At 40.7% G+C, this 24,898-nt stretch overlaps 1 protein-coding gene and 1 long non-coding RNA gene across 2 annotated transcripts in view; both read left to right on the top strand.

Annotated features, from left to right (window-relative positions):
* Positions 1-24,898, top strand: part of LOC134489402 (uncharacterized) — a 279,530-nt gene that overhangs the window by 80,594 nt on the left and 174,038 nt on the right. The window lies entirely within an intron of this gene.
* Positions 1,252-22,905, top strand: LOC134489390 (GDNF family receptor alpha-2-like). Its single transcript, XM_063292042.1, has 8 exons — positions 1,252-1,592; positions 9,730-10,023; positions 16,816-16,908; positions 18,976-19,309; positions 19,705-19,814; positions 20,452-20,586; positions 21,911-22,041; positions 22,274-22,905. Exons 1-8 carry the CDS (start codon positions 1,550-1,552, stop codon positions 22,418-22,420), a joined length of 1,287 nt encoding a protein of 428 aa, XP_063148112.1. The 5' UTR covers positions 1,252-1,549; the 3' UTR covers positions 22,421-22,905.

Here is a 24,898-nt window from a genome sequence, read left to right on the forward strand (position 1 = left end):
TATTCATACAACATGTTAATCAATTTCTTGAATTAACCCATCTGCCTGCATTCACAGAATACATTAAGGTACGCTGATCATACTTTATTTTAGTTTGTTATAGAAAAGAAGTTTTGTTAAGACTGCTAATGGAATTTTGATGGAATGAATTTAGATTTTTGAAAAGAAGCAATGGATCATTTTTACAATCAAATGTAGAAGTGTATTAACAAAACTGGTTTCAGGACCTCTAATATCTGTCTCCATTTTGGATGATCTCTTCAGTTTATTTGGGATATCCCCCCTTATTCTGAATTTGGTTTCATTGTTATTATAAAAAGCAAAGATATCCAGATAGTCTACAGTTCACTGTTCTTCATGCTGAAGAAGAGTCCCCTTTTTGGGAGAGATGGGTGGTGATAGAAATTTGAAGACTAAATAAATACATTTCATTCCTAATCAGTTTCATTAAATGATTACCAATCAGATAAGCCTTTGGAGAACAACTGCTAAGACATTCTCAATACAAGGTGGGGTTCACCAGATATTCCAAATTTCTAATGGCGAGTACTCCCAGAACAGAATAAACATCAGCTATTTGCAAATAGTTCCTTGGCATTGCTGCTAAAGTTCTTTGGGTTTCCTTTTTACCAATGCAAAGACAGCGTCTAACATGTTTGCAAAACAATCTGCCGCTCGAGGCGCCCAGTCTGGCTCTCCTGCTTCCAACCCCACAAGCAGCCCGCGAAGATTATTCTCAACCCGGGGTCCCAAGATAATGTTAGACTCAATTCCCAGGATGGGCAATAAGCAAAAATATGGGAACTGTTTGTCGATCTCGGGCTCGGAAAGACGGAAGTAAACAGAGCTAGATTTCTCTACTCCACCTACTCTGTCGAGTTGAAGTGTGGGATAGTGAAGCGAAGAAGAAAAACTGGCTAAGAGGAATGTTTGATTTGCTACTTGCAAAGTTCCAACAATTTTGATTTTAAATCCATTTATTGTTTGCATCGTTTAGAGCGTAGAAAGACGTGGCGGCGGGCGGAGGATGACTGCCTCGAGTGCGGCAAGAGGCGTCTTCGGCCCGCCCGTTTTCTCGGCCGAGGCGACGTTCCTAGCACAGCCCAGCTGTCTCCTTCGAGGCTTGACAGCGCCTTTTAAACGCGATAGGAGCGCTCCTATTGGGGGTACGTCCTGGCGTACCAAAGCCCCACGCCCTCTCCGACTCGAAATAGACGCAGGGAACTTGCAGTGGCCCGCACAGAAGCTGCGCGGTAGGCTGCCACCCGCCGGCTGGTCTGCCGTCGCTGTTGCTCGCGCGCTCCCCCAGGGTGCTGCTCCCGCCAGCCTCCCTCGTGCGCGCTGGCGGCGAGTTCCAGGTCGCACTCCGCGCGGGCGCCTCGTCGTGAGGAGGCGAGTCCCCGCGAAGGCGGGACGAAGAAAGGCTCGCGACGAGAGAGGCTGCTGGGCTGCCCGGTCCTCGCTGAACTAGGAGGGCATGTGAGCCTTCCTTCGGAGACCAGTTAGGAGCTGAACTACCCGCGCGACGCCTATTTTGCTTCCCTTCGCCATGGGGCTCCCCCTGCTGCTGGGTCTGCTGCTTTCCCGAGCCGGTAAATTTGGGGCTGCGAGAGAGTCGTCCCTCGTCCCCTTCGTGCATGGTTAATCGAAAGAGCCTGCCTCATTTAAGGGAGGGGGCTTTACTAATGCCGTGGGACTAAAGGCTGCCCTGCGCGTGCTGTCGACGTCGCACACGGCCGGGGCTGGCTCGCGGGGTAGCACCCGGAGAGAATGAGAGAGTTTTGCCTGCACTCCCCAAAAGCATTCTCTAATCTTCCTCCCGTCTAAGGGCAGTGGTTAAATTGTGTGTCCGGACGCGGCTTTTTCTGACTGGACGGTCAGTCTTCGCTTTTTAAAAAGATTTTAAATGCCTTCTCTGCTTTCTCAGTCCCAATGCGTTAGGGGGCTCTTGTTGGAATTCTGGGTACAACTTGTTGGTTGGTAAGACGCTCTCCCACCTGGGGGCTTATTTCCGCCAAGCATGCTTAGGATCGGGCATTAGATCTCCCTCTTCGGTGGCTCGTCCAGATTCTTGTCTGTGCGCGCGCTCTGTGGCTCAGATTTTCAGGTGAGGACGCAAAGGACCAACACAAATCGTCTGATCTCCCATTATTTGCTAGTCACTTTGGGTGTGTTCGAGCCGGGCGGGTCCCTAGTGAGGAATTGATGGGTGCTGCGAGGGAAAAGAAGGAGAATGTGCTGGACGCGCGAGATTGGCCAGGGAGGGATGGTGTAGGGCCGCATTCTGTCCCTTGTGGAAATGGAAGTGGAAAATACTCTGGTCACAAATTTTTGTTCTCCGTGGCCGGCTGAGCTGTTCCACCGCATAAACTTTCAGCAGGTGCCTGCCAAGATTTTTCTAGGCTAGGAAAGAGCAACAATCGTTTTTTTCAGACAAAGACAGAGCTATTTATCTTGTAGAAGCATTTACAACACACAACTCATTCACTTAAGTATTATGAAGAGAATTGGCTTAAGTGATGCTAAATTAGATAATGGTATTTCCAGAACAATGAATTTGAATAAAGGGGATTTCATTCATGAGGCTTATAATTTTTGTTTTTGTTTATATTTTGCTTGTAATCTTCCAACAGCAACCATGCAGTTTAAAAACACTTCCTGGGATTTCATATATGCAAGGGCAGTTTTGCTGTTGGTGAGCTACTCTGAAGAGAAAACCTCCCTAGAGCATCAGTGGAGAACCTTTGGCTGCCAGACGTTGAACTGGCTGTGCTGATGTTGACTTTGGGGAGTTGCAATTCAGCGATGCCTGGAACCCAGAGATTTCCCATCCCGGGGCACAATTTGAGAAGGTCCTTTCATCCAATCTAATACAGACAGTCCTTAGATAGTTAAAGCAGACTGGAAAGGAGAGGATGGCCAATTTAAAAATAACCCATCCTCTATTTAATTGACTAATAATCCAGGAAAATAAATCACACTGTGAATTCAGGTATCCTGAACAAGATCTGTGTATCAACTGTATTTGTAATGTATGTTTAAAACATACATTCCTGCAGTAACAACACCAATAAACGCACATATAAGAGACAGCCGAAGTGCCTTATCAACTGTGGAAGTACCGATTATTTCTGCTCTTTGCTAATAACCTTTATATGTGATTCTGTCTAAATTAATACAAACAGAGAAACTGCCCTTATAATTGGAAAACTACTGACTTTTTTGTTTGTAGGACACATTGGGTTCCTATATTTGACAAAATGCAAGATAGTTGATTGCATCCAGATTTGTGCATTTTCACTGGGTTTCGAGAAGCAAACTCTTTCCATTCTTCTCCTCCTTCCAGTCTTCTCTCAAATGCTACATCTAGAATTGGAGATCCAGCTGAACAGGAAAGGCTGTTGTTAATTACATTTATATTCCACCATTCCTGCTGAAGCAAAAAGAGCTATATATAATTTTCTCAACCCCCTTTTGCCTTCAATTCTGTGAAGCAGCCCATCATAGCCACTCACCATTTATTTAAACATAGTTCACTGAATAAGCCATAAGGAGTGTGTTCACATATAATGCTAAGTCCATGGTTTATAAGCCATAGTGGTGAGTTTACACACTGCACTATGTCAGAAATAGACCAATTAGACGATGACTTAGCAAAATGTGTGAACCAGTGAATGACTCGCCCCAAGTCAGCTTCTTGGTTGAATGGGAATCTGAAATTCATTCTCCCAACATTGCTAGGATGCTCTAACTACTTGTTCATACTGGTTGCTTTTTGGAACCATATGGTTCCAAACCGTTTCATATGGTGGCTAGCCAGCTGGGAACAAGCTAGATCTGAGGGCAATAGCTCTCGTCCAGTGTTGTTCCCCAGCAACTGGTATTTAGAGGGGTGTTGTCTCTGCTCATGGAGGTACTATATGCTGCATAACCATCAAGACTAATACATTTCATTGTAATAATAATTTAAAAGAGAATTAATGGCAAAATGTAGTGTAGCCTCATCCCTGTGTTCTTCCACTTACTTTGGCTAGGTTCTTACATCATATTAAGTCAGACCCAAAAAGCAACACTAGGGTACACTGTGCAGTCTGAACCTCTTATTTACATACTGAAACAGTTTGAGCTAGCATTAACTCTGCCAACATTTTTCCTGTGCTGAAATAATGAAGGAAATCACAGTTATGACTGCTTCACGCAGAGCATTAAAATGGTATAATAGTTAAAAATAGATTGTTTTTTTTTACTTCCATATGTTGCACTTATGGTGAGAAACAATTATTCTCTCCTTATGAACTTTGCCATTTCTCTGAAATGTTCATGTTGTTTTTCATGTTATTTGTTGTTAGCCAACCCGGGCCAGACTTACTACATGTGGTGAATCAGAGGTATAAAGGCTGGTGGAATAGGTTGCAGGTAGCATTGCCCAGTGAAGAAAAGTCCCTGATAAGAGATACACTGTGCAGGGTTAGCAGATATATTCCGGAGATTGATGAATTCAAGACTCCTTCCTGTACCTTTACACAATGGCAGAAGTATGTTTTAATACATTAATTCAGTTTCCATAGATGTTCCAGTCTCTTCAAATTATTGTTATTATTTTTCCTTTACAAATATATGTACAGAATATAGAATCAAAGTATTCAAGCAATCTCTTTGGGGAATTACAAAATACTGTATTCTAATTATTAAATCTGAGTTCAGTTGGGTAGATTTGCAATCAAAATCTAAAAATATGAAATAAAGTATAACATGTAGGCTAAATGAGATAAAAATAGACAATAATAATACAAAATACAAACAGAAATAAGGTGTTTTTTTATTGAATGAATCTTATAGAAAGGCTTTAATGGTGTTTGAAATCTCAGGATCTCTATTACTTTAGTCTGCCTGGGAGCATGAACTCTGGGATGCAGGAATTGTTTGAGAAAGAATGGCTATAGGCATATTTGGGGAACAGAAACAGAACACAAATTGCTCATGTGCAAGTTCCATGTTAAGCTAGAGCAGAAGAATAAAGCCAACCAGCTTCTATGTGATGGTCATTTCCATATGATCTTGAGGATATACAGTACCCACCATTTTCAAGGACAACATCAGGAATTATTTGAAAATCTGAAAGTCATATATAGGGAACCAGAGGAACTGTGGAATGAAATCAAAGAAGTTCTTAAAGTTGAATATGAAAAGAGACATCCAAAGACCAAGAAAACAGAAAAAAGCAAACTGGATGTCAGATCAATCAGTGGAAATTGCATAGTAACCAACAGATTGGAAGAGGTCAATCTGCATACCAATACCAAAGAGAGAGAGAGAATTAGCAGACTGTGGAAACTATCATACAATATCCTTAATTTTACATGCTAGCAACCTAATGCTTAGGATCATCCAGTGCAGATTAGAGTTCTCCATGCAAACAGAGGTGCCAGATGTTCAAACTGATGTTAGAAAAGTCCAGGGAGCAAGATATATTATAGCCAATGTAGGCTGGGTAACTGAGAAAGCAAAATAAAACCAAAAATAAGTCAGTATATGCTCTATGGAAGCAAAACTTAGACTTTGAAGAAACAGGATGGAAAGAATATTGACATTTTTGAACTTCGCTGTGACAATTCTTGACACAACCACGTTGGCCAACAACAAACAAACGGATAATAGAATAAATCATTCAGAGTTCTCACTTGAGGCATAAATGACCAGGCTCAAAGTATCATATTTTGGACACATTATACAAACACCTTATGCTCTTGAGAAGTCTATAATGCTGGGAAAGATGGAAAGAAAGAGAAGAAGACAACCAGCAGCAAGATGGATGGACTAAATTATAGTGGCAATGGGTATACTGTTGGAAGACTTGAAGGGCCAAGATAGGGACAGATCATTTTAGAGAAGCACTTTTCATGTGGGCCCTAAGGGTTGATAGGAACTTGATGGCACATAAATCAATCAAAAGATGTTTGGAAATAGAGATAATTTTGGAGAAAAGGGCTTAAGAGGACGTGTTGGGACAGAAGGGAATTTTAGAGACTCCAGGTTCTTTTCCAAAACGAAATTAGCCAGAAAAAAAGTAAACCAGCATAGATTTTGCTATCCCCATTGTCAACCCCAATTCCTATTGTTCAGGCTTGTAGCCAAAAGATAGTGCTGCCCTCCCCACGTCTTAATGTCATCAGATGGTATGAAAACTATCTGCCAAGCACAACCCTTCTGTAATGCCAGTAATTTTAATAGATGGGTAGACTTGCAAACCTGTTAGAATTCTTCCCACTTCTCAAAGACTTTGAGAGTCAAACAATAAAAGAAATTGGGCCAGTGCCAGGCTGCCTCAGGCATGGAATCCCACTGGTGACTTTGGGCCAGTCAATCTCTCTCATCCCAGGCTGCCTCACAGGATTGTTGTTGGAAAAAATAGGAAGAGTGAGCCCTAGGTACAGCACCTTGAGCTCAGGGATAAAAAGGCAGGATATAAATCAAATATTTTAAAAAGAGAGGACAATGCATCAAATCAAATCGAATTATCCATTCAGTTGTATCCAACCCTTGGCAATTCCATAAGCCAGCTCTCTCCATGATTTCTGATCTGTATAAGATCAGAACAATGCATATACATGATCGTATGTGCACATACATGCTTCAAAGGGGTTGGGGTTGGTGAGGCTTTACTTTAGAGATAGGATGCCTCCCAAAAGAGTGTTGCTATTTTTTAAAAAATTATTTGTTAATTCCCTTGGACTTTCTAGAAAGGGGTGAGTTGATAATGGAGGCTAGTTTCTGAATCACAAAATAACAAAGGGCTTTTAAAAGGAATGATCATGCCACTGTACCATTCTATGCACCTCTTTCTACCCTTCTTTGACTTTGGAGATGCTTTTGTGCTGTATCCTTTGAGAACTTCCCTTCAGCATATCCAACCAGCCCAGTTTTGCTATTTCAGATTGAGAGATTCTCAGGCTTCATCCATTGAAGCAAAAGGCAGCTATGGTGGTGATATCACTAGGAAAAGAGTAGGGAATCCTCCTTCTGGCTCTATAGGAATCATGTTCATAGCTGGCCTCCTCCACATAGTGGTGTTTTGTGTTCTCTCTAAGCACTTCCTCCCTGGGGAGATTGAGGAAAAACAAAGGAAGTTTGGGGGCTTTTGATTCAGCAGTTCTGCTTGGCTAAAAATATGGGTTACCCAAAGAGAATAGGTAAATTATGGTGTTTGGTTTCTGAGGAATCCAGTTATAAGACTCCAACAAAGAATACAAAAGCTGGAGTATTTTTTATTAGCTTTGGTTGAAAACAAAGCAATTTCCTGCTACTGAATTGAAGGTGATGTCAATTTGGTACAAAGTGAAAAGGAGATTCATCATTCAGATACCATGTGACCTTCTCTTGATTGACCTGTTTGCTAAGAAATCTACCTTTGATTGAATTAGTACAGGATCAGAGTATATTGATAAGATCAATCAGCCAGAAGATGACTTTGTGATATTCTTGCCAACACCCAAGCACTCAGCCAAACATGCAGGTTTGCTGTACTTAAGACCTTTTCCTTCCTCAATCAGAAAGAATATTTTAACATTTCTTTTGAATCAGATAAGTAGAGCAAGATTCTTTAAACAATACAATTAGGCATCTTCACACTCCCAAGGCCCAATCCTAACCATAACTTTACCTTTTAATTGGCAGCTCTTTTCCAAAATCAAGGAGAAAAAGGGGTCAAAGTTGATAGTCTTGCATGTATGCAAAAGGTTTTTAAAAAGTGGTGATCTCTTCATGTAAATGAAGTATATCTTAATTTGGACAAGATCTTGGAGATAACTTAAGATCTGAGTGGTAGCCTATGCTCAGGATTAACCTGTTTCTAAGTAAAAGTACCTAGCTACAAATATGATTTAACTGAGCAATCTTCTTGGATTGAATCATGCCAAGGAATCTAATGCTACTGGGCTAGTGCAAGGTCCTGCCACACCCATACTAACTCATAGCCCATGCAGAAGCAGGGGAGAGCGACAGAGCAAAACTGACAGATTTCCACCCCAGTGATTATGGCAGCAACACTGGGGTCCACCTGTCAACAGTCCAAAATAAGTTAATCTATTCATGATTATTGTAGTGGGCCAAATATAATACCAGGGAACACCTCTGTGTTGTATCAAGAAAAGCATAAGAACAAGACTGCGGAGCAGAGTACCAAAAGGACAGACTGATACATTCCAACCACATGCTGCTAAGAACATACCCAATATTCAGTACCAGAGCATAATCCTATCTCTTATCACTTGAGAACCTAGGCAGCTGATGTCCTAAGATATCTTCATTCAGAAAGTAGAGTAGTTAAAATAGGAACATTGAACTCTCCAATAAAGATACACAGAATTAGTAAAATAAACTCATGCTTATAGCCCTAATTATATGAACTAGGGGGAAAAACTAATTTATACTGAATAATTATGAGAATGTTTTCAAATGGTACCAAACGTTTCTGGACAGTTGGTGGATTGTGATGATATCACAGCTCCTGAAATTCTAAATTAAAAGAACTTGAGATTGTGAAAGCTTCTCTGGAAATGAGGGATGAGAAGTTGGTTGCAGGATGAATATGTGAAATGTTAGTATCTCTGTTGTCCTTGTTATTTCTTCGCTCTTTATTGAGGAATCAAAACATCAAGGTAATTTTTAAAAAAATTAAACAAGACAAAAGCAAATAAAAAGAATAAAAATAAATAAATGCTTTAATGTATCACACAACGTGTACATATGCATATTTCTTAATACAAACATTTTAATTATCCATATTTAAAATATCTAAGCAGAATGACATTTGTACAGATGAAGGTAATCTGTTAGGAAAAACATTGTTAACATAGCTAATAAATGATGACCAGAGTTGAATATTTTTCCTTCATTGAAGATTTTTTTTCAAAGCTCTCTGCTATTGTGTTGTGTTTTTTTTAACCAGAACAATGGCCCATACTTTTAATATCATTAATCCAATGAAAGTTGTATTTTATAGAATCATGGTATGATTTGAAAGGAATCTATTTATTTTTCAGTGTTTTGCAGTGACAAATCTAGCCACTAATAACAAATTAAACCAACTTTTCAAATGAGGAATTTATATTCCTCAGGAAATATGAACAATAAATCAGCAACCAGATTCATTGTAAAAGATGATTGGATGATTTTCCCAATTTCTTCAAAAACCTTTACCCAAAGGGACCAGTTAATTGGAGGTGACCACCAAAAATGTAGCAGTTTGTTTCAACCCTGTCGGCGTAATCTAGAAAGGTTATAATTTATTTAGTGTCATTTAGTATCATTTTAACATTAGTGCTATTACCTATGGGTTATCTTCATGGTCAGTTTTCCTTGCCTTGTTGAAGTACATTTTAAAGGAATTCTGTGCCACAAAAAGTTCCAATAAGATTAATCAAGTTGAGATTCCAGCTGATCCTTGCAGAGTTTTTAAAGCTTAATTTAAGAGTTTTATATAATATATTAATATTACCAAGAATTCCTTGCTTTTAAGTGAAGTAGGTCTCCATCATTCTTCAGATGTTCTTAATGCTCTTAATTGATGCAATCTAGATAATTTATGAAGGAATTATTGGACTTGACTCACTTGAAACCAAATTGGAACATGAAATTATGAAGGCTCCTTCGGAAACCAGCACTAGGAGATGAGAAATTGGCTGCAGTATGAATAGATAAAATGATAACATTCCTTCTTGTCCCAAACAGGGGGATTCCAAGTTGTGTCCTTTGAGCAGCCAAACAACTGTGTGGCAGCCGAGACCCTTTGTATAGCTGACCCTTCCTGCAGTGCCACCTATCAGACCTTGCAAAACTGTTCCCAGCATCTTTCCAAGAACAGTTTCATCCTCCTGCACCATGAAGCCAGGAACAGATGCACAGAGGCACAAATAAAAATGAGAAATAGTCATTTTCAGCACTGCAGATGTCACCGACGTGCACAGAAGAAGGAAGAGCGGTGCTTGCAAATCTACCAGGCTCTTCGTTCAGCTTTAACACAAGGTGTGATGGAAGCTTGATGATGATTGATTTTCTTATATCACTAGAGATAATAGAGAAAAATACCCAACATTCTGGTAGAAACAAATGCTTAGACCTCAGAGGAAAAGAAAAAACAGGATACTAACTGGCATCAATGTCAGAAATCTCATTACAGTCTTCCCCAGCTTTGCCACTTGAGACTGTTTAAGTAAAGAGGCTGGGAATGGAAATCCAACCCCCTTATTCTTAGGGCTCAGAAGGAGCACAACCATGACATATTTTAAGCTTTCATAACCTGGAGTGGCCTCATTCGCACATCATTAAGCCATTAACCAGGGACTGTCCAATTTAGAAGTTATACTTAACTTTTGAAGGGAGGAAGAAAAGCTGTGTTGGGTAGGCAGTGATGTAGAGGAGATGGGGTTTTTCTCATGTGTAAGTGGGCTAGGAGTTTCTGCTTTATTCCTGAGTTTTGTGAGTGGGTGGAGTGCCTTTTAAAAAAAAGTTATAACTTACTAGAAGGCTTACAGTACAGGCATGTGCTTTATGCCTTAAAAGATGAGAAATGCAGTGCCATGTTTTAGCAAGCACAAAGAAGTGGTGGTTGTCCAGGGGCCAGAAAAAAGGGTAAAAGACTGGCCCAAAGACCCCATTTGGAAGCACCCTCTTTTCCTAAGATTATTTCTCAGACAGGGCTGTTTGTGGCAGAGAGCAAAGATAACTCTTGTTCTACGTATCTCCTGATTGAAAACTATTAGAATCCCATTGGCAGGCTCCCTGGATCAAATTCAGCAGGAACTACCCAAACGCTTGACACAGCATGGCTAGCTAAGACTCTTTATTGCATATTGAATAAAGCCACATTAAGCAGGTGATCACCCTCTGTCAATATGAGAGTGTTGTTCCCTCTTATACCCACTGCAGTTTAAATTTAGCACTCCCTCCCCACCTTTCCCGCAGCTTAATGGACATTTTGCAGTTTTCAAGGGTGTTCCCCTCTGCTGTATCCTCCCATCTGTCAGCCAGCAGAGAAACAAACTAGCATAGATTTTTCTGTTCCCATTACCAATCCCAGTTACTTCTGTTTCCAGTAAGAGGGTGGTGTCCCTATTTCCTGTGTAGGGAAGGCTACCTTCCCTCCCAGCTGGGTCTAGGGTGTCATAGATGCCTCAGCAAGAGTGGGAGTGGTTCCAGCTTCTTTGAAAGAGGCAGTCATCAGGATGCTTCTGAAGAAACCAAATCTGGACCCAGAGGATAGAAACTACTATAGGCCAGTGGCCAATCCCTCCTTCCAAGTCAAGGTGCTTGAGTGGGTGGTGGCCAATCAACTCCATGCTCTTTTGGATGAAACTGATTTTCTAGTTCCATTTCAATCTAGTTTAACGCCTGCTATAGATTGGAAACTGCCTTGGTCACCTTGTGGGATGACCTGTGCCAGGAAAAAGACAGAGGAGTATGATCCTGTTGGTCCTCTCAGCAGCTTTTGATACCTTCTGGACAGGCTGTCTATCAGCACTATAAGGCAGACCAGGCATGTCAGCCGTGAGAGGTAAACCAGACTAGGCAATCAAAGTTATGAATGCTAATACTACTTTTTTTACAGTAAATTCTATTACTGTAATAGAATTTTGCAAGTCTGAATGCACTTCCCCCCTCACTCCTTTTGTCTTTGTGATAACTAGGGAAGGTCAAGTTTGAGATGCTTTCTCAAATTACATTTCTGTCTCAGACAAATTTCTTTTATCTGACCATTATCTTGGTTGCAGCTCTTCCTCCTGTTCCTCAAGGTTATTCTTACTTCCCATTACAGGCTAAAATCAATGCCATATAGGTCAGGACTACTTTTATTGTAACAGCTGTAGTAACAGAATCTTGCAAGTCTGAATGTATTTTTCCCCTCCCTCCCTTTATCTTCACATGACCTATGGAGGACTTGTCTGAGCCGTTTCCTCAAGTTATTTTCTTGGCCCAGGCTCAACCGCAGCTTATCAAGCTTCTGCCTTGGTTGCAGCTCTTCTTCCTGTCCTTCAAGGCCATTCCCTCTCCCCTCTACACTGTCAGAGTTGAGATGTTGCAGCACTGTGCTTTAGTGGTTCCACTCCTACCTGGATGGCATTTCCAGAAGGTGGTGCTGAGGGATTACTCTTTTGCCTCCTGGCAATTGCATTATGGGATCCCGCAGGGCTCCATTTTATCCCTTTTGCTCTTTAATATCTACATGAAACTTGCTGGGAGAGATCATCTGGAGATGTGAGCTGAGGCGCCATCAGCATGCAGATGACACCCAGCTCTACCTCTCCTTTTAATCCAACACAGGTGAGACAGTTGGTGTTCTGAACCAGTGCTTGGGCAGGGTAATGAACTGTGTGGGGGCCAGTGAACTGAGACTCAGTCCAAACAAGACAGAGATACTGTTTGTGGTTGTTGCATTAGTCCAGCTGAGTTCCGGGAGAAGTCCACACTTGTCCTAAAGGAGCAGGCTGACATTGGGAGTGTTCCTGGATCCATCACAGTCACTAGAGGCCCAAGTGCCCTCATGGCGTGGAGTGCCTTCTATCAGCTTTTGCTGATTTACAAATTGTGACTTGGGCGTAGAGAGTAAGGCAGATGACCTTGATGGACATATGCAGACTCTGTTGCCAAGGCAGCAGGGGCTAAAGCATTTTTTATGTCCAGAACATCCAGATAAAGTTTGGAAGCAGCTCAGACAGACACCTCCCCAATATACTGAATCATAAGAAGAAGGAGAAGGAGGTACAGGAAATTAAGACTTGCAAGATTCTGTTGTTATGTTGTTGTTTATTCGTTTAGTCGCTTCCGACTCTTTGTGACTTCATGGACCAGCCCACGCCAGAGCTTCCTGTCGGTCGTCAACATCTCCAGCTCCCCCAGGGACGAGTCCGTCACCTCTAGAATATCATCCATCCACTTTGCCCTTGGTCAGCCCCTCTTCCTTTTGCCCACCACTCTCCCTAGCATCAGCATCTTCTCCAGGGTGTCCTGTCTTCTCATTATGTGGCCAAAGTATTTCAGTTTTGTCTTTAATATCGTTCCCTCAAGTGAGCAGTCTGGCTTTATTTCCTGGAGGAGGGACTGGTTTGATCTTCTTGCAGTCCAAGGCACTCTCAGAATTTTCCTCCAACACCACAGTTCAAAAGCATCAATCTTCCTTCTCTCAGCCTTCCTTATGGTCCAGCTCTCGCAGCCATATGTTACTACTGGGAACACCATTGCTTTAACTATGCGGACCTTTGTTGTCAGTGTGATGTCTCTGCTCTTAACTATTTTATCGAGATTTGTCATTGCTCTTCTCCCAAGGATTAAGCGTCTTCTGATTTCCTGACTGCAGTCAGCATCTGCAGTAATCTTTGCAACTAGAAATACAAAGTCTTTCACTGCCTCCACGTTTTCTCCCTCTATTTGCCAGTTATCAATCAAGCTGGTTGCCATAATCTTGTTTTTTTTGAGGTTTAGCTGCAGGCCAGCTTTTGTGCTTTCTTCTTTCACCTTCAGTGAAAGGCTCCTCAGTTCCTCTTCGCTTTCAGCCATCAAAGTGGTATCATCTGCATATCTGAGACTGTTAATGTTTCTTCCAGCAATTTTAACTCCAGCCTTGGATTCCTCAAGCCCAGCATGTCGCATGATGTGTTCTGCGTACAAGTTGAATAGGTAGGGTGAGAGGATACAGCCCTGCCGTACTCCTTTCCCAATCTTAAACCAGTCCGTTGTTCCGTGGTCTGTTCTTACTGTTGCTACTTGGTTGTTATACAGATTCTTCAGGAGGCAGACGACTTGGTATCCCCATACCTGGAAGAGGTTTCTTGTCCTTCCTATTCTATTGTCTTCTTCCACTTCCACGCATTGCTTGTTTAAAAATAATTCCTTATCTCTTCTGGCTAACCTCTGGAATTCTGCATTTAATTGGGCATATCTCCCCCTATCACTGTTGCCTTTTGCTTTCCTTCTTTCTTGGGCTACTTCTAGTGTCTCAGCAGACAGCCATTTTGCCTTCTTGGTTTTCTCTTTCTTTGGGATGTATTTTGTTGCCGCCTCCTGAACAATGTTGTGAACTTCTGTCCATAGTTCTTCCGGGACCCTGTCTACTAAGTCCAGTCCCTTAAATCTATTCTTCACCTCCACTGCATATTCCTTAGGAATATTAGTGAGCTCATATCTAGCTGATCTGTGGGTCTTCCCTAATCTCTTTAGTCTGATCCTAAATTGTGCAAGAAGAAGTTTGTGATCGGAACTACAGTCAGCTCCAGGTCTTGTTTTTACCGACTGTATAGATGTCCGCCACCTTTGGCTGCAAAGGATGTAGTCAGTCTGATTTCAGTGTTGTCCATCTGGTGAAGTCCATGTATAAAGCCATCTCTTAGGTTGTTGGAAGAGAGTGTTTGTTATGCAGAGTGAGTTGTCTTGGCAAAATTCTATCAGCCTATGTCCTGCTTCGTTTTGTTCTCCCAGGCCATGCTTACCTGTAATTCCAGGTGTCACTTGACTGCCCACCTTAGCATTCCAGTCTCCCGTGATGAAAATAACATCTCTTTTAGGCGTGTCATCCAGTAGGTGCTGCAGATCCTCATAGAACTGCTCTACCTCAGCTTCTTCAGCATCTGTGGTTGGGGCGTATATTTGGATCACTGTGATGTTAGATGGCTTGCCCTGAATTCGAATTGAGATCATTCTGTCGTTTTTTGGGTTGTATCCAAGCACTGCTTTAGCCACTTTACTATTAATTATGAAGGCTACTCCATTTCTTCTGTGGTCCTCTTGTCCACAGTAGTAGATCTGGTGGTCATTTGATGTGAAGTGGCCCATTCCAGTCCATTTCAGTTCACTGACGCCCAAAATGTCTATCTTTAATCTTGACATCTCACCAACAACCACATCCAATTTGCCCTGGCTCATAGATCTTACATGCCATGCTCCAATGGTTTTGTTGATCCTTAGAACATCGGATTCGCCGTTCACCACCAGCACCGTCGGCTGCTAACCGTCCTTTCGGCTTTGAGCTAGCTGCGTCATCACGTCTGGGGCTAGTTGAACTCATCCTCTGTTCCTCCTCAGTAGCATTTTGACCATCTTCCGACCTGGGGGTCTCATCTTCCGATGGCATACCGACATATCTCTCAGTAAAAGTAGTGGCAGACATCCTGTGGAGATGATTTCATGGTCTGGTCTACCTACCGGGACTGACACTTAACCTGGACAGAGGCAGCCGTGCAATGGTTATTCGTGCTCTGTTAACTTCCTGTTTTGATTATTGCCATATGTTCTATGTGGGGGTGCTTTTGAAAACAGTCCAGAATCTTCAGTTAGTTCGAACCAGAGTAGCTAGACGATTCACTGGTACTGGCTGATATGAACATATTATGCCAAGTGTTTGCCATCTACACTGGCTGCTAGTCTAAGACCTAATTCAACGTGCTGTTTTGACCTTAAAACCCTAAACAGCCTAGGACCAGATTACCGAAGGAAGGGTATGATTGAAGTTCCACCCATTTTTTACGTTTGACCACAGCCTGTGGACACACCACCTCTGGCCATCTGCCAGAATTTGCAGCCTGTTCACCTGCCACTTCTCCTAGTGTGGGGATCAGTTGCTGGGGCTGGGAGAGGAGGTTACCAAAAGGGTACAGGAGGATCTTTAGGTGCCAGGTATCTCACCTGATTCCCAGCTCAGAGATCTGGATCAGCCCGACTAGCTGACAGCCCATATCACAGCTGACTGGGACAGGGTATACAAGCTAGCTCTCTGACACTCCACTGTGCCTGGCAGCTTTTGTTCAGGCTGTCTTGAACCAAGTTCAGCCCTTATCCAGAGGAGCACTGTACAGTGCTTGTATTAAAAAAAACCCTACAGGTTAGGGTGGTCTTCTGGAACAGCACTCAAATTGGGTTTGAAAGCAGTCTAAATAAGAGCTACCAGGTGTGGTGGTGGGATTGCATGGAATAGCTCTTTTTCTGCCACTTCATTCCATCTGTCGCCCGTTGTTTGAGTTGCTTTTAAACATAACTGTAGCACTAAGCCTGTGTCAAAAGCAGCTGAAACAACAGATGATGGGCACAGTGGGAAAGTGCCCCCCCCCGCTGCTTTACTATACAGCTCCACCTCCCTCGGTCAGCTATGGCTTGGTGAAGAGTACTGAACCCATATTCAAAGGCAGTCCAGACAACAGCTGACAGATGTGGGGTGGGGGTTACATTGGGAAACAGCAGAAGGAAGAGCTGGTGCTCCCTCTCTGTTCTGTTGCCACCACTGGTCAGCTGCTATTTGGGCTGAATCAAGTCTCCAAACTGGAATTGGCTCAGAGATCTAGCAAGTAAAGAGGAAGAGTGCAGTTTGAAAGAACTGGACACTCTCACTTCCTAAAGCAGAAGAGGCTTAGGGGACAGTGCCCAGGAGGTGATGGGTACTTGTCTGCACCAACCTAAACTGACTAATAGGTGCTAGGCTGATGCAGCCTCCTAAGAGGTCACTTAACAGCACTAACACTAAACCACTAAAATGTGTTAAATTGTACACATTATAAAACTCCCGCAATTTGTTGGCTCTTAAGACAGAAAGTACTGTTTGACCTCTTTCATTAAGTTTAATAATGTTGGTATACAGACCAGCTGACCTCTTACAATGTTTGCCTCCCAAATAAATTGTTTTGTTTACTGTGTAAATTGTGTAGTGTACACTTTGCTGTGATCTGGCACACTTATTTTCTAAAACTTTTGTTTTTACAAAATGGATACTCATAATCTCATGGGAGTCTTTCGATACCCACAGCATATAAGATTGTATTATTTTATCTTCTATAGATGACTTTCATTTGGAGATGGTTCCCCACAGGGATATAGCAAATGAAGAAACTGTGAAGACAAAATACAACAAGCTTGCAACTCGAGTCTCAGGTAGAATTTACAGTATATCAACCATTTACACCTTTTGCATGCTGCTTAGAATCCCTTAGGACTGAGGTAGTAAAAAATCTTACAGAGAAATTAAATTTAAAAAAATTCAGCTGTCTTTTTTTCATATAAATTGCATATAGGGTGAATCTGGGATAGAGGCAAATATTGTACAGGCAATTTTAAAGATAGCTTCAAGAACATTAATGCTAGAAAGATAAAGGCATAGAGGCAGACATGGGATAGGTATAGTGGAGATCAGTAGGAGAAGTAGCATAAGTGAACCTGTGATTCCCATGACTTCATAGGAAGATAGTCAAAAGAAAGATGATGATACAGGATTAAAGGGACAGGATTAGGTATTGATGGATCAAATGGAATAAAAAGTAATATAGTCTGACATAGTCATTCCCAATCTGCTTTCTTCCAGTTGAGACATACTGGATTAACTTCCATATTCCCTCAGCAGCTAGTAACTTTTAGTGAACCATTTGACAGTTTAAGTGATTGGCATAAAACACAAATGATTCTAGTATCATTATCACTGAGCTACTGGATTTAAAGCAGCTTGGCAAGCATAAACCTTGTGAGACTATCCAGTCTTTTTCGACTTTTTTGGACCTGTGAACCCATTTGGATTTTTGAGAAAGTGCAGATAATCATAACATTGATTGATACAGCAAAACTTCTGTTTCATTAACAAATTGATAAGTATAGAGGACAAGTACACTTCTTTGAACCCCCCGTTTTCTACTCTAACCCAAACCATTACTTCTTAGAAAGAGAAGCCAAATTTCCTCCACTCTAATTGTTCTGTGATTAATTCTTCCAAAATAAGAAACCCACCCATAAAGTGATGTCTCCACAACTATATCTCACACTGTCAATCAATGCAAAAGAAGCCATCGCCTAAAACCAAAAGTACAACATCTCCCAAATCCCTCACTCCCTTATAAGTGCCCACATATAACCTTATAACCTCTAAGGTTCTCCTACAAACAGCTGCCCATTCCAATATAGCTGTGTGCCCCGTCCATCCACCTCCCACATCTTGCCTTTCTAAACCAGCCTTTCTCAACTTTTTGACCCTGGAGGAACCACCCTTGAAATATTTTTCAGGCCTCGGGGAACCCCTGCCCATTCAGGCTCCGATATCTGGTGGGAGGAGAAGGGCGGTGACAAATTTGATAGATAGATAGATAGATAGATAGATAGATAGATAGATAGATAGATAGATAGATAGATAGATAAAATAGGCCATAAATTACAAAATTATTATATTTGTTTCACGTGTAGGCCTATATATACAGTATATATGCACTAACAGTGTTCTTAAACTAAAAATAAAGAATGAAACTTACCTCTTTAATGTGAAGATGCCTGAATTTGAAATAAGTTTTTAAATGAATTGTGATCTCCCAGGAAATCCCTAGCGACCTCTCGTGGAACCCTGGTTGAGCAACCCTGTTCTAAATACTTGGTTGCTTTACCCAGAGGAATCTCCCTCCGTCCCATTCTTTTCTTTTTCAGCTGGCTAATTGGAAAACAACAGTTGCCCAGACCAATTCTTTCATTCTGAAGAATTGTTTGAGTACAGAAGGAGGCTAGAAGCCTTTGGGAGGATTTGTTGCCCGTGGATAGCACATTGCCAACTCCAGCTATTTATCCACCTAATCCTAACCCTAATCAACTGTTGTTCAGGCTGCTGACAGAAATGCTGAAGACTAAATGCCTACGTAGAACCTGCTTTCCTGCAGTTCATGCAAAAATGTTACAGAGTTGGGGAAGGAGAAGGCATTGTTTCAAACGCTCCCGCTTGTTTTGTTATTTCATTATTTATTTAATTAGCCCCAGTGGTGCGTGTGTGGCACTTTTACAGAGTTGTCCCAAGGAGGTTTCTATCTAAAATTTGACATAGGGTAAGGAACGAAGAAGGGAGATGTGGGTTAAACAAAGAATCCATCTTTGAATTGTGGAGAGATTCTGGAGATTGTCTTTTCTATTTAATCTCCTTTGGGAAATGCTTTATGGAGTTTACTATGATCTCCTTGTGTTTCTGTGGATTTATAGGTTCCCATATAGCTGAAGATAGCACAAATCCCTGCCTGCTAGCCACTAATATTTGCCATTTGGACCACAAATGCATGCGTCAGCGCTCACAGTATGCTCAGGCCTGCAGCACAGGATACCCCTGTGACCAACGCAGATGCCACCGAAGTCTGAGACACTTCTTTGAAAAGGTTGATGTGGATTTCACCAAAAGGCTCCTCTTTTGTCCTTGCCAAGATGAAGTTTGTGGGGAACGACGCTGGAACACAATTGTCCCAGAATGTTCTTTCCAGAGCAGCAACAAGCCCAATTGCCTCTTTTTGCTGGACTCATGCCTGAAGGACGGTGTCTGCAAGTAGGTCTGATACCAAGCCTATTGGGATGACTACCTGAATAAGTTTCATGGCATGTGGGCACCTGAATTTTAATGTCTATAAGAGCAATAAAACAGATGTGTTACAATTCTGATAGGTGTAATGTACCTATTAAAAAACCACAACCCCATCCAAAAATGGCAACAAGGGGGCAAGTATACCAGTCATGTCCACTCCTGTGGCATCACTGTTTCACCGCAATCCCCAAGGTCCTCTATTATTTTTATAAAAATGGAGAAACTATAGTGCAACCACTCACTAAAAAAAAAAAGTTGCTCAATCCTGATTTACTCTATCAAATACTGGAAAAACTAATAAATCATTCTCTGGGCTGATAAAGGGGTTTGTCATTCTGATAGTTGTTGTCTCCTATCAGGTCCCGGCTGACTGATTTCCAAGAAAAATGCAAATCGTTACAGGCATCCACAGATGGCTGCTCTCCACAGAATTATGCTGCATGCCTGCAGGCTTACATGAAGATGATTGGTACATGTTGGGTCTGGTGGAGCTTATTGGGAAGTTTGATAGAAATCTTTTCTAATCCAGTGCTGCCCAGATGAGTCTCCATAATCCATCATAGAAGCCTCAGTTTTTATAATCCCCTTGCCTGGCTAGCTTTAGCCACAGGGTGCTGGAGTCAATACATCTTTTGACTTAGCTTACTAATATTTATGTTTTAATTTTTGATATAAATTGCTAGTCCCTAGGGTCTTAATGTAGAATATCCCCAAGCATAGGTTGTTGGTGTTTATATGACCATCATCTTATATAGACCGAAATTTCTCTGACAAAGAGGTAGTGTGGGAAAAGTGCAGGATACTGGGTTGCATATTTTCACAAATGTTTATTAAAACTTAACCAGCTTACTTCCAGATCAAAATTATGTAGCCTTGGGGTGCTGACTGAAGAGAGTGATTCACCAGCTTTATGTTTTAAAAAAATAGTTCCATGGTTTTGTATTTAGCCTTTTTGGTTTAGGAATTAAAAGGTAAATCTCTTTTATATCTAGCTTGACTCCTGGTAATTTCATGAAGTTTTCTTGGCAACAACATATACATCGTCCACCACTGCCTTCAGGGATGTCTGATTTTTTATTTGTTTGTTTGTTTGTTTGTTGGAACAGGTACATCCTTGACTCCCAATTATGTGAGCAATTCCAGTGCTGAGATCACACTTTGGTGCTCCTGCACAAACAGTGGCAATCATAAACAGGACTGTGATCAAATCCTTGACTCATTTTCCAGCAACAAATGTCTCAGTAAGTCAATATGGATATGGATATGGATATGGATATGGATATGGATATGGATTTTAATATGAATATCAAGGGCAGATCTTGATTCTTCTAACCCAAAAAGTCTCCCAATGAAATAGATTGGCAGTAGATTCCATAGAGACAAATGAAAGTAGGTTTCTATACCATGCAAAATTATTGTTTGAAATCTACTGTCAGAAGACTTTAATAAATACTCCATGTATATCCCATCATTCTTCCAAGGACATTGAGGTGGTCAGGTCCATCAAATTACGGATTTTCATAAGGATTGGAGAAATTCTTGGAGGACAGATCTGTCAGGTACTGTTAGTTAGGATAGTGAAATGGGACTTCCACATTTAGAGACTGCATATGAGATTTATTCATTTATATATTTATACTCTGCTGCAATCTCAAAGGATGTTGAAAATAGAAAAATATCTTGCTCTTGCCTTCGTTCCCTGCTTTCACACTTTCCCAATGTCTTTAATTTCTTTCTTAATTTGGAAAGAAAATATGGAACTAGACCTTTATTCTGATTCAATATATTGCTTCTTGTGTCTTTGTCTTACTATCTTACCATACCTTATCTTACCTTATTAATTAATTGCATCTCCATTCAAAGTCAGAAGAGAACAGCATCAGCTTCTTGATTCTGCTAATATTGGAAAGATGACAGTCACCTGAGGACTAAAAGTGTATTTAAGACTTTTTTTTCCTATCTCCATCATTGTCTATACAGCTTAGAAAGTTACTGTAAGCCTTGTAAAATATACATTTTTCATTATTGTAAAAGTGAGGTTAAACATTGATTTCGATTATTAGTATTTTACCTTTTTAATTGAAAAAAACATTTATGAAAAAAAGTTCTTCATACTTCCTAGTTAAGTTTTAATTATTGCTGTGATTAGATTCTTTTGTCCTCTTTGAAAGGGACGAAAGACATGTACCTGAAACTTTATTGATAAGTTCCATTTGCATTCTACCACAACTTGGGAAAACAACAGTCTAAGTAAATTTTGAAGTCTAAAGCTGGTGATATATTACACTGGAATAGTCTTCTGGATCAAGAGCAATTTACAGTGAGTTAATTGCCAACAAGCTCCTGCATTAAAGCCAGAAATTGATGAATAAAGAAACTAGGTTTCTGTACAGCCAAAGAAGAATGGAAAATACTAGTTTTTGATTAGAGACCTGTGAAAAATAAATTTACCAGTATATTTGCTGTGTTAAAACCAGAGCCTTCAACCAATGGCTCAGAATTTGTACTACAGATGTATGAACAGATAGAGATCCTCAACACTCCTCCATATTCTCTGCATTACAGATAATGCAATCCAGGCTCAGATGAATCTTGACCAGAAGAATAAGGAGGTTCAGGACCAGCTACAATTCACCCCTTCCTTAGACATTCAAGGAGATGGCACCAGCACAATGTTCACTGAAAAACTCTATCAGGTATGGTAATTATGCCAATTAAACTATAACATAACTGAAATCAGTGATATTGTATGACTGTAAAATTACCAGCTGTCAGCTAAATATATTCTGAGAGGTTTTCACCTTTGACCCAAAGGAGGCCTCCAGAACTTCCAACAGGAAAAGGGGGAGGAAGAGAGAATTTAAATTAGAGGTATCCAATCAGAACTTAATGTTTTCCCTCTCTTTCTCTGTCTCCCTCCCTTTCTAGAAACCTGAGGAGGAGGAGGAGAAGAAAGATTCTGAAATTCTTACCCTCAACCCAAAATCACGTAATAATTCTGAATATCCTGGAGCTCAGTTTTCCTTACTCATCTTGACCTTAACATTAGTCTTTCTATTACTTGGCCCACCTTAACCTAATCTAAATTTCTTTGCTCCTATTGTATATTTTCTTGAGAAGAGAAACTGACTTGTTTCATGCAAAGAGGAAGCGTTGGTCACTGCACATTTCTTTACCCTTCTGTCAGCCCAGTGGCCCATTAACTCACTTTTGTACACACTTGTGACAGAAGCTGGGGGTGTGTGCTGAGGGGGGTTCAGATCCCCCACAGCAGAAAAAAGCAAGCAAGTGGGAGATGATAGGGAACTAGTTTTTAAAACCTCAATCGGTAAAATTTTCATATTCCAAGATATCCTGTTTTAAGAAGACAAAGAAGAACTGGTACATCCCTAGGCTATTAAATGATGTGCAATTTCTGGCCAAAGGAGAACCCTAACATCTGGATTGTTTTCAGGACTAAGTTGTAGAGTTGTCCTCTTTTTTAATCAGCCAAGACAAAAATGTTAAGGGCATGATGTTGAATTGTAGCCTCTGTACTTGGTTTCTTGTTTGCCTAACTAACCTTATTCCAGAGAAATTTAATCCTAAAGTGGGCTTATGTGTTTTTCTCAGTAACAGATTTTCCTTAGCTATGAACTCCAAATTTTCATAAGAGTCCACATGCAAGCTAAGATTTTATGCACAACAAATCCCTGGACACACTAAATGTTGTTTGCCCTAAGTTAGCATCCCCTTACATATCTTTCTGTACATTGTGTACAATTAAATTTATCCATGATCTGACAATTGTGGGTGTAGAGACTGTGATATATATGTTGTTCTTTTGAACTGCAATGGTATGTTGTTACTGCTGTTTATAGATTTCTTATTTACATTTCTTATATGGCCACTGCCATGTGACGGCTTCAAGTTTTGAAAAAACTATCAAGTCAATCCAGCAGTTCTTCTCTGCATCCCCTTCCCTCTTATTCTAAAGAACTGGGACATTGTGGCTGTGAAATTGACTGCCATATATACAAGGATTAGGGCTGTGCTGCATTCCGTAGTGGTGTTTATTCTAGAACAAGGTTGTAACACAACCTGTAATTATAATAATTCTCTACATTTTAGCATGTCTTTCATTTTCTTATTGTGGCTTAGGTTTTTTCTTCTGAACAGTGAAGGATCTTTATACCATCAATATGAAGCTTCATCTTCATTTGCTGTAGACTTAGTATCAAAAACTGAAGGCCTGATCTGCATAAACCCCTACTCCATTCAGCGGTAGTAAAAAGGATGTTTATTAAGGCAATTATAAAAGGATTTGTTCCCACTTTTTTTTTATTTGCAGCTATATTTGTACAAAGAAGTTTGGAAGCATGGCTTATTTTTTAAAAAGGCAAGAAATGATAAGTGTTACCTGAAGGAATATAATAAGTGTTAAATCTTATTAACAATTTTTTTCAAACAATTGTGGTTGTTTGAAGATCGAAATTAAGCATTTGAAGTTTTGTACGAATCCTGAAGCTGTGGAGTCATAGAATCCATTTAGATAAAGTTAATAATTCTGCAACCCTGGGAATAGTCTACAATTTCCATCTATAATTTCCATTAAGAAGACATGACAAGAGTGCAAAGTACTGGAAAGCCCTAAAATTAAAGTTTGTAATAAGTGCATAGTCAAAGACATTTTTAAAAAATCACAGCACTGTTTCCCATGATTGACTTTCTGCAATTACTACATTCAGAATAGATTTAAAAGAGCTAAGGTACAACAGTGCAGTTACAAAAATGAACATCCATACTGTAATGAATTAGGAAGCATACTGTAGGGTTTCAAGGGTATAGTCCTGGTGTAGCACCCACATACCTCAACAGAACTTTGCTTTTTTCCTCTTCCCCACTTGGGCTGCATGTATACTTCCCTAGGTCCATGCACACCTAGGGAAACCAGAAGGCTCATTTAGGCTTCTCCCTCCTTGCCCCAGATTGGAGGAGAATGACCCAGTCATTCCACAGACCTCCTGTACTGCCTATGCATATGGTAAGTGGGAGAACAAGATAGGGAAAAGTGTAATATCCCAATTGCCTGGGCCAGTGTTTCTCAACCTTGGTAACCTTAAGATGCGTGGACTTCAACCTGGCTGGGAAATTCTGGGAGTTGAAGTCCACACATCTTAAAGTTGCCAAGGTTGAGAAACATTAGGCTAGGATGTTCCTGTGACATTGCATTTTCAATATCTGTAGCTGAAGTATTGTTCCCCCTCCATTTACTTGCACTGTTGTAGCACTTATTTCATACTTCTTCTATGGTTAGATTAATTTTATTTCATATAATACTGAGTACATCAGCAACTCCCATGCCTCTCTTGAAAAGAGAAACTGCAGAACATTAGACATTCCTAAAATGTTATCAAGTGTCTATAGTATATTGTCTAGGTCTCTTGGCAAACATAAAAGAAGTAAGAGCATTCAGAATTACTGTAATGAAAATTCCAATATCTTACACATGTGATTCAGCTTATAATGTCAAAAATAAAGTTTACTTTACAACTCTGGGAGTCTTTTTTCCCC

Source organism: Candoia aspera, chromosome 2 (assembly GCF_035149785.1).
Source record: "Candoia aspera isolate rCanAsp1 chromosome 2, rCanAsp1.hap2, whole genome shotgun sequence".
Classification (NCBI taxonomy): Eukaryota; Metazoa; Chordata; class Lepidosauria; order Squamata; family Boidae; genus Candoia; species Candoia aspera.